Source organism: Pantherophis guttatus, chromosome 7 (assembly GCF_059756535.1).
Source record: "Pantherophis guttatus breed Tessera chromosome 7, ASM5975653v1, whole genome shotgun sequence".
NCBI classification, from domain to species: Eukaryota; Metazoa; Chordata; class Lepidosauria; order Squamata; family Colubridae; genus Pantherophis; species Pantherophis guttatus.
The window spans coordinates 37,005,271-37,019,905 of record NC_142069.1 but is presented as its reverse complement, the minus strand read 5'-3'; the positions used below and the strand labels follow the sequence as shown (position 1 = coordinate 37,019,905).

Below are 14,635 nucleotides of genomic sequence, written 5' to 3'. Positions count from 1 at the left end.
CCTTTATAGCCCAAGAAACTACAGAGGGCCTCTTCTGAGCCCCTTGCCCTGCTCATATTCCTGCTGCAGGCTCATCTTCCTTTTGTCTGACTGTTCCCTTAGCTGCATCGCCTTGTCCTCTCTCCCAAAGTTATTCCCACATATCATTACATCTCCCTCCCCATCAGAGTCTGCCTCCCCTTCTAAATTCACAGGGAAAACTGTGGGTTATGAGAAATGTCTGTTGCTTCCCTTTTCTGACGTTATTTTCCCCAAATCACACAAAGTGTTCTGCAACCCAGCTGCACCTCTAGAGGCAACTGCCAGTCCCCTGATTAGGAAATTATTTGTTCCCCTTTATGTCCTGTATGTCTGATGTGGAAGGAGCTGGGTCACTTTCCCTTGGTATGATGCAGTTGAAAGTGCTATCTGGCAAAGGTTGTCAGAAATAAAATTTCTGGAAAGTGATTCCTTTCAAGGCAATTGTCTAAAGTAAAGACATTTTAAAGTTTAAATATGTAGGCATTAGGCTATGTAATATCTCCATGGTGGCGCAGTGGTTAGAGTGCAGCACTGCAGGCTACTTCTGCCGACTGCCCGCTGCCTGTAATTTGTCAGTTCAAATCCCACCAGGCTCAAGATTGACTCAGCCTTCCATCCTTCCGAGGTCAGTAAAATGAGGACCCAAATTGTTGGGGGCAATATGCCGACTCTGTAAACTGCTTAGAGAGGGCTGTAAAGCACTGTAAAGTGATATATAACTGTAAGTGCTATTGCTATCTCAATTACTGAGTTACTCAGTATTCAATTAAAAACTGAGAGCTAGTTACAGGTATTTTATGAGAGACTACAGGCCAATTAGAGCCTACATTTCATTTACGGTTAAAAATCTTTGTTTTACTTTTCCCTTTCCTGCAGTTTTAGCAGAAGATGATTCTCTGTTTTCAGAATATTACATCAGTAACATTTCTTCATTAATACAGGTATTTTTCCCTTAACAACTACCATAGATATTAGTAGATTGCTTATAATTTTGAAAACCCACTGATTCAGTACCAAGTGAAAATTGTAGTTTAAAAAAGTTTATTCCCAAAAAAGAGAAGATAGCTAAATACTGGAAAGGCTTACTGTGTTTCAGTCCAGAAATAAGAATTCATTATGTGAAATGTTAGTTTCAAAGAAAAGAGTTACAGTCTTCTTTTTCTAACTCAAGTAAAATCCAAAATAGAGAGGAATTCCCAGACCAACTGAAAGGAACTAAAATTCCTTTAAGAATTTCACATGCTAAATCAGTAATAGCCCACTATTTCAGTGATCGGGGAAGAAAGACGATAGAAGTATTTTATTCTTTTCATTCTGTGGCATGGCTATTAAGAAGAATAGCTTTTGGAACAGCTAAAATTTAAATTGAATTATCTTCTATTAAACAAGAACAAAAGAACCTTTATCTGATTTGAGTCAATCTAGTTCAATCTTAAATGGTGCCAGGTACACCCCCTCTTGTGGTTTTAATCATTACCTAGATGCACCTGCATGTCACTGTCTTGGAGGCTTTCACCAGCCAGGATGGACAAGAATCTAATAAGCAGATAGTTGCACTGACAGCTCCAAAGACCCTGTCCACTTCCTCAGTTTCAACAGGGTGAAATGATTCACTGATAATTGGGCATATACATTCCTTTAGGTCTTGGCTGGGGCCAGAACCTTAATTTGGCTAGACATATTTTTGAGAGGGGAACTCTACCATCTGGTGTCAGTCAGGTCTGTGACTTGTTCTCTCCGGAGAGGTCACAAATAAAGAGGGGTGGAGTCTTTTTGTTAACCAACCTGGCATTCATCAGCAGTAGCTGAAGGCCCAGGCCTTCAAAGGTCCATTGTCCAAGGTTTGTATGTGAGCTCAAAGGGCTGGAACATGCCTCCAAGGGCCTGCCTTTTGGCTCCCGTATCATCATGCCCGTCACCACTTGAATTTGTTACCCTGTTTCAAGCCCTTAGAGGATCCCCTGTCTCCTACCCTGACCTCCCTCCTCCTTGGCTAGTGGCCTTGTCCCTCACCCAGCCATCCCCATATGTCAGTCTATCAATGCAAAGTGTGAGGGGGAAACTCGGGGGGGGGCACTTAAGTAATAGCTCTCAAGGCCAGTCACAGTCCTCACACTCTATAGGTCCTCATTCCTATAATGTGCCCTTCTTAGTAACTGGTCTCTGCCACTGACTGGTTAGGGGAGGACCCCATGCATTCACTCCCCCTACCCTGTCTCACTCTTTTTAAAATCTTATGTGTCCTTGTCCCGAAAGAAATTATGTCATTAAGTCTTTAAGCATATAGGTTTACCTTGAGGTTGTTAACGCTGCTTCACTGTAATTTTTAACGAACTCAGCTGTATTTAATATAGTGGTGCTGCTCAGTAATTCTGTCGCTTAAGGCTTAGAGTTTCACAATTTCCCAAAATTAACAACTAGAAATAATAGATGTCATTTTATTTCTCTTGGTTTTCTCTGTAGTCCTTAAAATAAAATCTTAGAAGCAAAAATTAATTGCCTTTTTCTCACTTTTGTCTTCATTAATCAAATGTATGGATATATTTCAGCAATCTCCCCAAGAACAATTATTTTTGGCTTATGAGTATATTGACAGAGCAATTATAGCAATTAATCGAGCTCATGTACTAACAGTTTTACCTGATGGAACATCAGTGCTTGATAATTATTGTAAAAAGGTAAGATATTCAAAGTAACAGATCTCTGCAGATTAGCTAAAAACTTAACTATCTCTGGAGCAATTGTCCACAGATTACTTATAGTTTTGGGCAGCATGGTCAGAAGGACACTTTTTTTTAACCTTATCAGAAAGTACACATGAGAAAACCATGATCAATTGATGAAACACAAATTTATATTTGGAGAAAAAGGGTAAGCACTTGAAGAAACTAATTAAACGTGGTTAGCTCTGTTTGCTTTCTTTTTGAAATGTACTGCAAGTGGAATAAGCAGTGGATTCAATTAAATAGCAACATTTATTTATTTATTTATTTATTATTTAAATTTTTATACCGCCCTTCTCCCGAGGAACTCAGGGCTGTGCACAGCCACTGTAAAATACATATATCCATAAAGTTTAAAAACAGTTTAAAACATATTAAATAATTTGGCCCTTATATTAAAAAACTAAAACACCCATTAAAATTTGTTATTTAAGCCAGCCTAGTCTGTTGAACATATCCTACAAGCTAATTTCCCCTAGCCAGTAAAGAAGCTGAAAACAAGTTGGATATTTCAGCAAGACAACAATCTAAAACATAATTAATCATGGTCATACTAAAAAAAAGAAAAGAAAAGTACTGAAAAGAAACACACAGCACTACTGCAAAAATTAAGAATAAACCTGAAATTGAAATCTCAGGGTTTTTTTTACTTGAACCCTTCTAATTATTCTTGGAACAGTATATTAAAAGAAACATAGGGTATTTAATTATGATTACTAACTTATTTCTGAGTTAGAAAAGATTTTTCAAACCTTTATGATTTGTTTTTATCCATACTTGTGGTTTGTGTTATACTAATTATTACTCTTGATTTTTAATTGTTTTAATAAAATATTCCAAAAGAAAGCTGAATAGCCATTTTGAAAAAATATGCTTCCTAAAATATATAAAAAGAATTGGCAAATTTTCTTTCAATCAGATTACAGAAAAGCAAGTTATGAATAAAACTTTATCATCTGATAATGAGAGATCACCAATAGGAAACAATTTTATTATGGATCTACATATTGAACTTATTCAGGCTCAGCATCGAATAGCAGTTAAACTACTTAATGCAACTCAAGGTAGGTAAAGTAAGGTGATATAAACACTTTTTGGTAATTTCATATTTCATACCGGAGGATCATTCCAATTTTATGTTTCACAAAGATGAAAATATAACTTTTAAAATGTATAGTATTTATTTATTATGTCTATTACTTATTTATTATGGAACCAGATTCTTTTTATCATGGTACTATTCTCAGCGAATAGTATTTATGAATTTCCAGGATAAAGTTATAAAAAATGATATTTTTCTACCCAGCCAAATTTTTGCTTTGCTTATGCCCCATATTAGAGACTTGCAAATGTGACCACTGTTGCTTAATGTTTACAAGTCTGAAATTAATTATATTGCCTTTTTTCTTTTATAAAGATACTTCTATGCTTTTTATATACAAATCTAGCTGAATAATGGAGATATGTCACATTTTTTTCTGACTGTATGTAATCAAAATGCCCATCTTGTTCAACTGCAGCCTTTTGTATCCAAAAATTATGTGGTCAGTGAACAGAGCTGGGTTAGAGAATAACATCAGAGTTGAGGAAGTGGCTGGCTATTTCTAGGTTGGAAAGTAGTTGATGTGAAGAACAAGATGAGTCTTTGATGGAAGGGATGTCTGCCTAGCAAAGGGGAGGAAAAGAATGGTCAGCAAGGTACACTGGAAGGTGCGAGTATGTACTCCAGTGAAACAGCAGACTTTCCTTTATTTGTGTCCAAAAACCTGCCATTAGGAGGGGCCCTACGATTATTTGGGATATATTAGACAACCAATCTATCAGAGTAGTAGTGTGACTGTTTTAAGAAAACTAAGACAGAGAAGCAGATAAAGTAGTTGGGATAGATAAATAGATAAAGCTGGACCTGATACTGCCAAGCATGGGTCCAGATTATTAATTATTTTTGGATTCAACTCCTCTTCCTCCTTTCTTGAATAAGAATAAAATACAGTTGTAAATACAAACCAGAGTAAATATTGAAAAAGAAGTATAAAATAACATTTGAAAAAAGAAAAAAGAGTCTTGATGGATAGCCAAACTATATTACCTACCATTTAAGGTACCATTACTGTATATACTTATGTCATGTACTTGTTAATATCTTTTACTGTGCTTTGCAGTATATAAGTTAGCTCTAGAACAATCATCAAATCCTGTTTTTAAAAAAGGGACAAGTTTTCACTATTTTCAGTTAATTTCAGGTTGTTGAAGTTTTGTGATAATCACATTACATCGATAGTAAAGAAAGTCTATTTTGCAGTTCTTTTGAGTGTATATAAAAGAAACTGCATTTGAAATCTGTGGCTTCTACTTGAAAGAAAAATCAGAAGGAAAATATTCCAAAACCTAGGGTGGTATTAGAAAGTCAAAGGCAACACTTAATAAAAATATACAGATAACTCTCAGTTAACAACAGCAATTGAGACCAGAATTTCCAATATGTCATAAAGCTTAAACATGGCTCTTCCAGCACTTCCTGTTTGCTGTCTTTAAGCAAATCACAGTAAGTTGTTAAATAAGGACTTCATGTGGTTGCCATTTATGACTTTCTGGCTTACTCATTGACTTTGCCTGTAGCAAGCTGGCAAAGAAGGTTGCAAATGGTGATCATGTGACAGCAGGATGTTACACTGGTGTAATAGTGAACTGGGCCCTGAGTGCTCAGGTTGCAGTCACATGACTGCAGACAGACTGTGATGGCTGGGACTTCAAGAACCAGTCATAAGTACCATTTGTTCAGTACAGTCACAAGTTCAAGTGGTTGCTGAACCAGTGGTCATTAAGCAAGGATCACTTGTACAATTGTTACTTCTTCTGTGTTTCTGTATAATTGTAGACCATATAATATGTACACATACACACACTTATGCTTTTTTAGATACTCAAAGTGGTGACAAAAGTCCAAAGGCCAAGGGTCTTGCAAGGAATGTAAGCCAGTTAAAATGTCTAACAGGTACGTACTTGTAAAAATAGCTAACAGAATTAAACTTTATATGAAAAAATTGCATTAACTTTCAAAAATTTGTTTTTACAGAATTGGAGATAATGGAGAAAATAAAAAAGAATAAATTATCCAAAGCTCTCTACTTGATGCAGAAAGCTACGCTGATGCTTCCAGTAGGATTGGATTGTTTTTCTGCAAATCAGCTTCTGGAGGTATATTTTTCATTCATATTCAATTCATTTTTCAGTTTATTGGAACAGTATTTATGTATTGTCGATTCCATACAAACTCAACATTCCTGAAAATTGTCATAGCAATTCTTTTAATAACAGATATTACTTAAGAATTTTCTGTATCAAAAAGCAATATAGAAGTACTTTTAAAAGTAAAATAAAAATAACCTACAAATCTAGGCAAAGGCACTTAATAATGAAATCCTTTTTATTACTGTAAATGAAAGCTGAATTATTACATTACTGTAAAGCAGGAATAGTGATTTATAGGCTAATTTACATAGCATGCTGTGATGAGTAGAGGATAGAATTAGGGGCATTTAAGGGACGAAATTGTGCCTTAAGCCTTGTAGGTCTGCAGGTTATCATTCAGAAATTCTGAAGCCCCTTGCAAGTTAGGCACAGGGGGACATGTGCCCTGTTTTCTAATACTTCCAAAAATACAGGCAGAAATTCAGTGATATAAATTAAGCAACATAAATAAGCAGGGTATTAAAAGAAAAGGAACCAAACAGTATCTGGAAAGAAAGAACAACATTTTAGTTCTGGAAAACTGAATGAACTACTGCATTTGTTAATAAATTATAAATTTTACAAAAAATAAAATCAAAAGCACAGCAATGAACTAGAAGATATTGTGTCTTGCAGGAATGTAAATAACTGATCACTTGAAAAATCATGTAATAATTCTAATACTGTCTACTAAACTGTCCTTGGTTTTAACTGTGTGATTCTTTTATACTTTGCATATGAAAGAAATTAAAATGAAATAAATACTTTCTTGGGATTTGTGCTTAAATTCTAGGAAGCATTTATTCTGATTCAGAAAACTGAAATTGAACAAAATACATTAAATGCCACTTTATTAAACCATACAATTAGCACGAAAAGCAAAGTTCCACCACCTCCAATACTTCTTTTTAGGACAAATTGTTCCATGGCATTTAAGCCAGCACCATTTGCTTCAGATGTGAAGGTAATTTATCTTTTTTCTTGGGTGGGGAGGAGGAACACCCTTGTGATTTAATGTATAGTATATCATCAACTAGTTCTACTCTAGAGAGGGACATACCTTAATTATATAGAGAAATATTTTCAATGCTGTATACACAATATTTGTTAGAATTTTAATATACACTACAAAATCTTCATCCGATATTGTAACATTTTACATTTACAATTTACTGATGTTTTTTGTTCTCATTAAGTATTAAAAGAGCAACATTATTGCTCACATACTGTACGTTGGTATTTCTGCACATTTTTTTAAATAAAAAACCCAAAATGTAAACCAAGTACCACTAGATGGTAGAATATAATCATTTTTCAATGTTCTTTCAACAGGATTTTAAAAATTACATACATACATGTTGTGAAAATACAGCAATTTTTGGAAAATGAAATATATTTTAACTGGAGTTGTAAAGTATTAAAATATAAAAATAACATTTTGGTGGTTCAATTTGTCTTGAAAAAATTATTATAATTAAAAGGAGTGTGTGGTTTTGGACAGTTACCGGTATCATTTCAAACAGCATAGGTTTACATTTAAGCTTAAGTACCTGAACAAGCTCACTTCGAAAGAGTGAGAAGTACAGCTCAGCATCTGGCAAGGAGAGGCTAAGGGCAGCTGCTCTCCAGGTTTTGCGCTGCACCATTAGTCTAAGTCCTGCCAGTTTGTTGCCTGAGCAGAGAGTATGAAAGATCTGCAATGGTGGCAAAGGAAGAAGTTTCCAGACCTAGCTATTTTAATATCTCTGAGGGGGTGAAAGTAGGGATAGAGCCACCTCATAACCTGTTTTATAGTCACAGAGCCATTGTTCATTGCTCATTATTATTATTATTATTTTTTAATTTGATTTATATGCCGCCCTTCTACGGAGACTCAGGGCGGCTTACAATGTGCTAAGCAATAGCCTTCATCCTTTTGTATATTTATACAAAGTCAGCTTATTGCCCCCACAACTGGGTCCTCAATTTACCTACCTTAGAAAGGATAGAAGGCTGAGTCAACCTTGAGCCTGGCGAGATTCGAACCTGCAGTAATTGCAGGCAGCTGGTCTTAATAACAGGGTGCTTTAGACCACTGTACTACCAAGGCTCCTAATTGTTAAACTACTTCCCAGATTCTATCAAGCTGTGTGTGAATAAGGTAAGAGCCACATAAAATGAGCTGGAGGATCACATATGACCCATGAGCTAGAGTCTGAAACCATTAATTAGACAGTTTTTAAACACATGCAGAATTTTATCTGTAGAACTAAGAACAATTATGTATTTGTTTTTGTGTTTTAAGGTTTTTTGGTACAGCATTTTTGGGTGTGTAGCAGAAGGAAGCAATCCAAAAGCTCGGTTAAATAATTACAGTCTCAAGAACACAGCAGAAGCGGTAATGTCTTTAATAACGATGAAGGTGGTAGTTTGAGTTTTCTTCAAAGCTATTGCTAGGCATGAGCAGTGGTTTGAGAACCTTAAAAAAAAAAATCATGTGATGTAAAAATGGACTTTTATATAAACAAGGCCACCTTAAATTCATTTTCTTCTCACTTAGTGACAGAAGTTCCAGTCTCAATTTTGGTTGTAAATTGAGGACTAATTGAGTAGCATCAGCTTAATTATATAATAATAGAGAATAAAAAAAATTAAAATGGGGAAAAAAGTATGTCCATCTAGAGTATGGATGTTTACATTGGTTTTAGTTTTAAAAGATTTGAGAGTGCAGTTGTTTTGAGGCTTTTGTCAGAGGAATAGCATAAAGCATAATAACTATAAAATTTTGGTATTAACATTATTTTGATATTGTCATGATTTTATTTTTATTTTAACAAATACATTTTTTATTATCAGATACCAGCTGATGAAACTTGTGTCTTAGAAGTACAAGGTTTAGAAGCCAATCAAAATTATGTATTTGCAGTTGCAGCCTATGACTCAAATGGAAAAATTATTGGTGATAGCATTGGAGAAACAACTAAACCAATTCTTGCCTATCCTCCCCTATCTGTTGCTATTGTCCGAACATACCTGATTCAGGTAGCATATAATACTTTTGCTTTGATAACTCCAATTCTTCTGTAATCCGACTCTCAATTTCAGGATACATATCCTCTAAAAACAAGATTTCCCCCCCCCTAAAAAGGAAAGGATGTTATTTATTTTAGTATTTTTGTGATCCTAATTTAATGCATATCCAGTATTTTTAATATTTTAAAAATATTGTTGCAAGTTTTTATATAAAGTACAAAATTTTTTTTTTGCATTATCCTGAATTGAAATTACCCATTCTTCAAAAATTTATAGGAAAAATTCTCAGCAGCCAATTCTGCTGAACATTCTTTACATTGCTTTATCTGAAGCTTATATCTTTCACCGTATTCTTCCTGGCCAGAGATTTAGCTTGTGAGATATCCCTACCATCCCTGATTTATTCAAGTTTACAGTAATCTAGGATTTGTGACTTCATTTCATTTAATTGTATCACTGCATCTTGCCTCCACTCCAACAGGTTCCAATGTAAGACATACAAAATAGATTATGAACCTGTCCATCTTGCTACTTTATGTCACTAGAATTCCTCCTTTGTTTTAAGGAACCTTGTGCAATGTGTTTGCTTTAGTTTGTATAAAGCTAAGAATATGATTATCATTTTACTGATGCTTTCATCAGCTTTACTGATTATGTATGATAATTTCAAATAAGCATAGAAAAGGTATTTCAAAATATAACTATATTTTTAGTCTGCTTTTCAGATTGAAAACTATGCATTATGCAAAAAAACATTTCAACCACTCTGGGATTATTTTGTCTCAGTGCCTTCAACTCCTGTTACTGATGTCACTATAGTTTCTGTAAGCAGCACTTTGTCTGTACCAAAGAACAGGTAACTAAGAGAGCTGTTTTTCGAATTATTCAGTTTATATGTTTATTTTTGATAGTGAATAGTGTCTCACTTTTAAACTGTTTGACAAATGTTTCTAAATACCTAGAAACAATTGTCAAAACATAGGGTCATATTTTAATAATAACACATTTCTTCAGTGGTTATGTTTTGAACAATGTAGTTTTTTTGGAAATACTGTTCCTGTAAAACAAGTAAGTTAAGATTAGTGAAACTGATCAAAGCTACATAGGTAAACTATGTGCTGTCATTATTTCACAACTTGCAGTATAGCAGTGGATACCACATGTAATGTGACAATATTGATCAATGACAATTGCAGAGGTAGCAATCATCGTCGTCGTCGTCATCATCATTTACAATGGCAATGTTACATTGCAAAGAAATGTGTACTGGTGCAATATGTTAGTGATTAGGTTGCCATCCAGAAAATTTGCCAGTTATAATAGAGTTAGAATTGTCTTTCATTTTAAGATATTGCAGCCAGTTAACTCTGTTGGTTTTAGTCATTATCTGCTATTATTACATTTTTATGCTATCCTTTCCTCCCTCCCTCCCTCCCTTCCCTCCCTTCAATTTCTATAGCTGCCCAACTCAACCAAGTTACTCTGGGCAGCTTACAGTTCTATAATTATAAAACAATTTAAATAATTTAAAAAGCATTAAAACAACAACATCCACAAAATAAATGCTATGTTCTTTGATTTGTTGTTTTTCTTCTTTTTGTAGGCTAAATTTTGAAGCTCTGCCACAGGCATCTCCAAACCTCTTATATATGTTTCTGAGAAGTATTTTTATCATCAGTGACATTAGTGTCAATGAAGGAAGTCTCTTCTGTGATTCTATTTGTTTCAATGAGCTTAAGTATAAAAAACAAGTATGTGCTATGCAAGATTAGTATTTTTGATGTGATCTTATTTTTCTTGCTCTTAATATTCTTACCACAAGTAAAATTCATCTACAAAATTATATGTTAAGTAGAAGGCAAATATCTTGCAATTCACATTTGACTTTCCATTATTGAAAAGATACCAATGAAAAATAGTATGTTTTAACCTACTTTAGAGAAATAGTTTTGAACTTTGAAGCTATGAAGTTGCTAAGTTTTACTTTCTTAGCCCTGCCCAAAAGGTTTTGAGTGATTCTATATGTTTATGACAAGAAATCATGTTTATGATTAGAAACATTCGGTAGTTAACTGACTACAGAAGTGAGCCATCTTCCTTTTATGTATTCTGTGGAACTGAATTAGAGAAGGATGTAGCTTATCGTCAAGAAGGAATGCAAGACTGGTTAAATAAAACATCTACTTAGCCATGGTGAGGAAGAGGGTGCTTCCTCTTCCTTAGAAATCTAAACCTGTTCTGATTCTCTATTATAGGGAAGTTGTCAGGCATTTAAGATTCTACAGATAGTCCTCAACTTATGACCACAACTGATCCCAAAATTTATGTTGTTAAATGAAAAATTTGTTAGGTGAATTTGTCTCATTTTTATGACTTTTCTTGCCACATTTGTTAAATGAATCCCTGCAGTTGTTAAATTAGTTAACATGGTTATTAAAGGAATCTGGGTTCTCCATTGACTTTGCTTGTCAGGTCGCAAAATGACTCCTGAAAACTGCAACCGTCAAAAATATGAGTCAGTTGTCAAGCATCTGAATGTAAATCACATGACCACTGGGATACTATAATGGTCATAAGTGTGGAAAATGGTCATAAGTTACTATTTTCAGTGCCCGTTGTAACTTCGAATGGTCACTAAACAAACTCTTGTAAATCAAAGACTATCTGTATTATTATCCTCTACAACAGGGGTGTCAAACTCGCATAATCACATTGTCATCACGCGACATATTGCGACTTTCCCCCCTTCGCCAAAATGGAGGTGGGCATGGCCAGTGCATGACGCATCCTGCCTGTGGGCCATGAGTTTGACACCCCTGCTCTACAACGAGTTCTAATAGTCATTCTGTTGTCTCTTTTCTGACCTGACCTACCTTGAAGACTGACGTTGAAGGGGAGAACTGCTAGTCACAATGGTAATATATAGGCATGATGCCTACCTGTACCAATTTTGTGGATGCAGAAATACCACTGTAAGAGCAAAATTCTTACTACATAGGCATTAATTTATATTCAGTGCAGACTTTTTTACGGTCATGTTCTTATAGATGAACACTTGCAAATTAGTTGTGTTTTAGCTTTTTTATAATTGAATGAACAGATTTGCAAAACATACCATTCAGTTTTTGCCTTCTGCATTCACTTTTCCAATAAGCATTTCCCTATTGGAACAGATTATATTCTAAATTTTCTAAGCCTTAATTGTAGGGGTTTCCATTTCAGATTTAAAGCAAATGAATTCAGAATGTCCAATTTTGTAAAATGTGTGTTTTATAATCATTTTGGAAGCATTTTGAGTTCAAAACAAGTCTTGTTTTGAATGCCAAATACTCTTCCTTTGTGCTTGAAGCACTTCCAAAATCACAGAGACTACTGATTTTGTACTGAAAGCAGATGTTTGAACTTGTAACATAATATTTTTATATCTGAAATTCTTTGAACTAAAAATGAATTACATATCATTAATTACTTATATTATGCATCTCAATAGATGAAATTGTTTGAACTTGCAAGAGCTTTAATTCTAGTTTCCCTGATAACCCATAACTTGGATATCAACAGGAGGATAAAAAAATGCAAAATGGCACACCTAAAAAAAGATGGTTTTCAATTGCATAGTCATGACTATCATTTTGACTTTTTTGACCCTTACTGTAGACATCCCTGCCTCAAAACAAAAGCAGGAAAAGAAGTGAAATTCATTCCTGTCCTTATACCCTAAATTTAGTGGCTAATATAATAGGGTTGTAGTATGAATTTCTTTGGTCAAATAACCACCTGCGATTTTAAAGGACCGACCATTCTTATTCGATTCTTTCTTTCTTTATTTTAAAAAACAGATTTATGTTTTGAGTTTACAACTGTATCATAATAGTTGAAGAACTGTGGCATCTGGGTGATAATTGCATTCTGATCGGCAAACTATTAGGTCATTTTTATGTTTAAATGCTTGCCTATTTCAGAAAAAAAGTGCAGGGGCAGAAGTTAAAATGATGGTATTTCCTTTCACTCATTTATTAGTCATAGTGCAGACTTTGCATTAAAACTTTCCAAAGTTCAGTTTTGTTGTGAATACTGCATTTTAATCAGCTGCGAGAATAAAAGTTGCAAATGTTATAAAACCCATCAGAAGCATATAAAAATTAGGGTCCCAAAAGATGGCAAAAGTATTTTTCATATTTCTGTTTTGTAACAATGAAAATTTTGAAAAATTTTCTTTCTAGGTTGCTAGAGTAGATGAATGTGGGCGAATGCTGGTGGCAGTTGAACTTAGTAACTGGCTAAATGATGTTCACTATGCCCTGCAGTCAGTTGTTAATTGTTACGGCCTTGTAGCTCCCCTGATCTATCACAAGATTCCCTCCAAAGCTCTCATTCAGGTAAGTGTTTTTCTTAAAATACAAGTTTGTATGATGTTTGTTCAATACACTAAAAAAATGTAAGAGTAAAATACGTGACACAAATTGTTGAAGAAGTACTTTGTTGTTTCTGGGTCAAAACCAAGCAAGAACTAAGACTCGTCAAAAATATGGAAACTTGATATGAGTTCAAAGATATAAAGGGCAGACATTTTTGTCTTTCCTGGGGCCACTTCTAATAGTGAAAAATACTGGTTCTTTCTACACTGCTCAAAAAAATAAAGGGAACACAAGCAGAAGACATCTGAGATCTGAATGAATGAAATAGCCTTATTAAATACTTTGTTCGTTACATACAGTAGTTTTGTGTTCCCTTTAGTTGTTTGAGCAGTGTATAAACTACTGTATGTAAAGAACAAAGTATTTAATAAGGCTATTTCATTCATTCAGATCTCGGATGTCTTCTGCTGTGTTCCCTTTATTTTTTTGAGCAGTATATTTTAAGGACTTAAAGGAACATATCTGAGTTCATTTTTTTACTGCTTGGATTATAAAAAGGTTATGCTGAAGTATATATACAAGATATAAGACAAACAGAAAGGAAAGATGATAGTAATAAATTACACAATTGAAACTTGCCATTTTTTGTCCATCTGGTGGTGCAGTCCTAGGGAGGGGAATCTAGAGTTCCAAAACTGTGGCTGGGAAGCCACAACAATAGAATTAAATTCTATCAAGTATGAAGACTATTGTAAGACTGTATTGAAGTCTTCAATAATATTGATTCAAAGAAAGCTGCATAAAGATATGATAAAGTGAGTTCTTTTACTGAGCATAGCAGAATATGTAAGATTTTCAGAGAGTAAATCATCACACAAAATGGATAGATAGTGGAGCATGGTAACATGTAGGTTACATTTTTAATAGGAAATTAAGGCAATATGAATTACTTAAGTTTATTTTTTTATTAAAATTGAACTGTAAAAGTTTAAATGGTTAGCTTTACAACTCAAGACTCATTTTTAGTTATTCTCTATGTAATATTCTCTAATGGTACATATTTCTTATTGTATTTTCAGATCATTATTAAGTATCTCATAGTTCTTCAAGAAATTCCAACTATTGTATTCCAAAGAAAATCAACAGGATGCTTTGATGGTATTCAGCACATGATAGCTTGTTCTTGCTTTTTCACAGCAAAGGTATTTATTGTTTTTAAAATATTATATTATTTACGTAGTTTAAAATATTTGAACTTTGTAATTAGGGTATATGAACAATAAAAGAGAT

General features: G+C 34.1%; 1 protein-coding gene across 5 annotated transcripts in view; it reads left to right on the top strand.

The window, feature by feature from the left end:
* Positions 1-14,635, top strand: part of CFAP54 (cilia and flagella associated protein 54) — a 140,205-nt gene that overhangs the window by 24,720 nt on the left and 100,850 nt on the right. For 4 of the 5 annotated variants that reach the window (XR_015728925.1, XM_087873970.1, XM_087873969.1 and 1 more), the window contains exons 16-27: positions 898-962; positions 2,571-2,699; positions 3,664-3,808; positions 5,665-5,739; positions 5,821-5,942; positions 6,769-6,939; positions 8,260-8,352; positions 8,811-8,996; positions 9,701-9,843; positions 10,591-10,738; positions 13,211-13,366; positions 14,425-14,547. Coding sequence is in view for 4 of the 5 variants with exons in the window: in XM_087873970.1 (XP_087730096.1) it covers positions 898-962; positions 2,571-2,699; positions 3,664-3,808; positions 5,665-5,739; positions 5,821-5,942; positions 6,769-6,939; positions 8,260-8,352; positions 8,811-8,996; positions 9,701-9,843; positions 10,591-10,738; positions 13,211-13,366; positions 14,425-14,547 (1,556 nt within the window). In the remaining variant the exon portion in view is untranslated. The remainder of the gene's footprint in view (positions 1-897; positions 963-2,570; positions 2,700-3,663; positions 3,809-5,664; positions 5,740-5,820; positions 5,943-6,768; positions 6,940-8,259; positions 8,353-8,810; positions 8,997-9,700; positions 9,844-10,590; positions 10,739-13,210; positions 13,367-14,424; positions 14,548-14,635) is intronic. The other variant, XM_087873968.1, reaches the window with a different exon arrangement.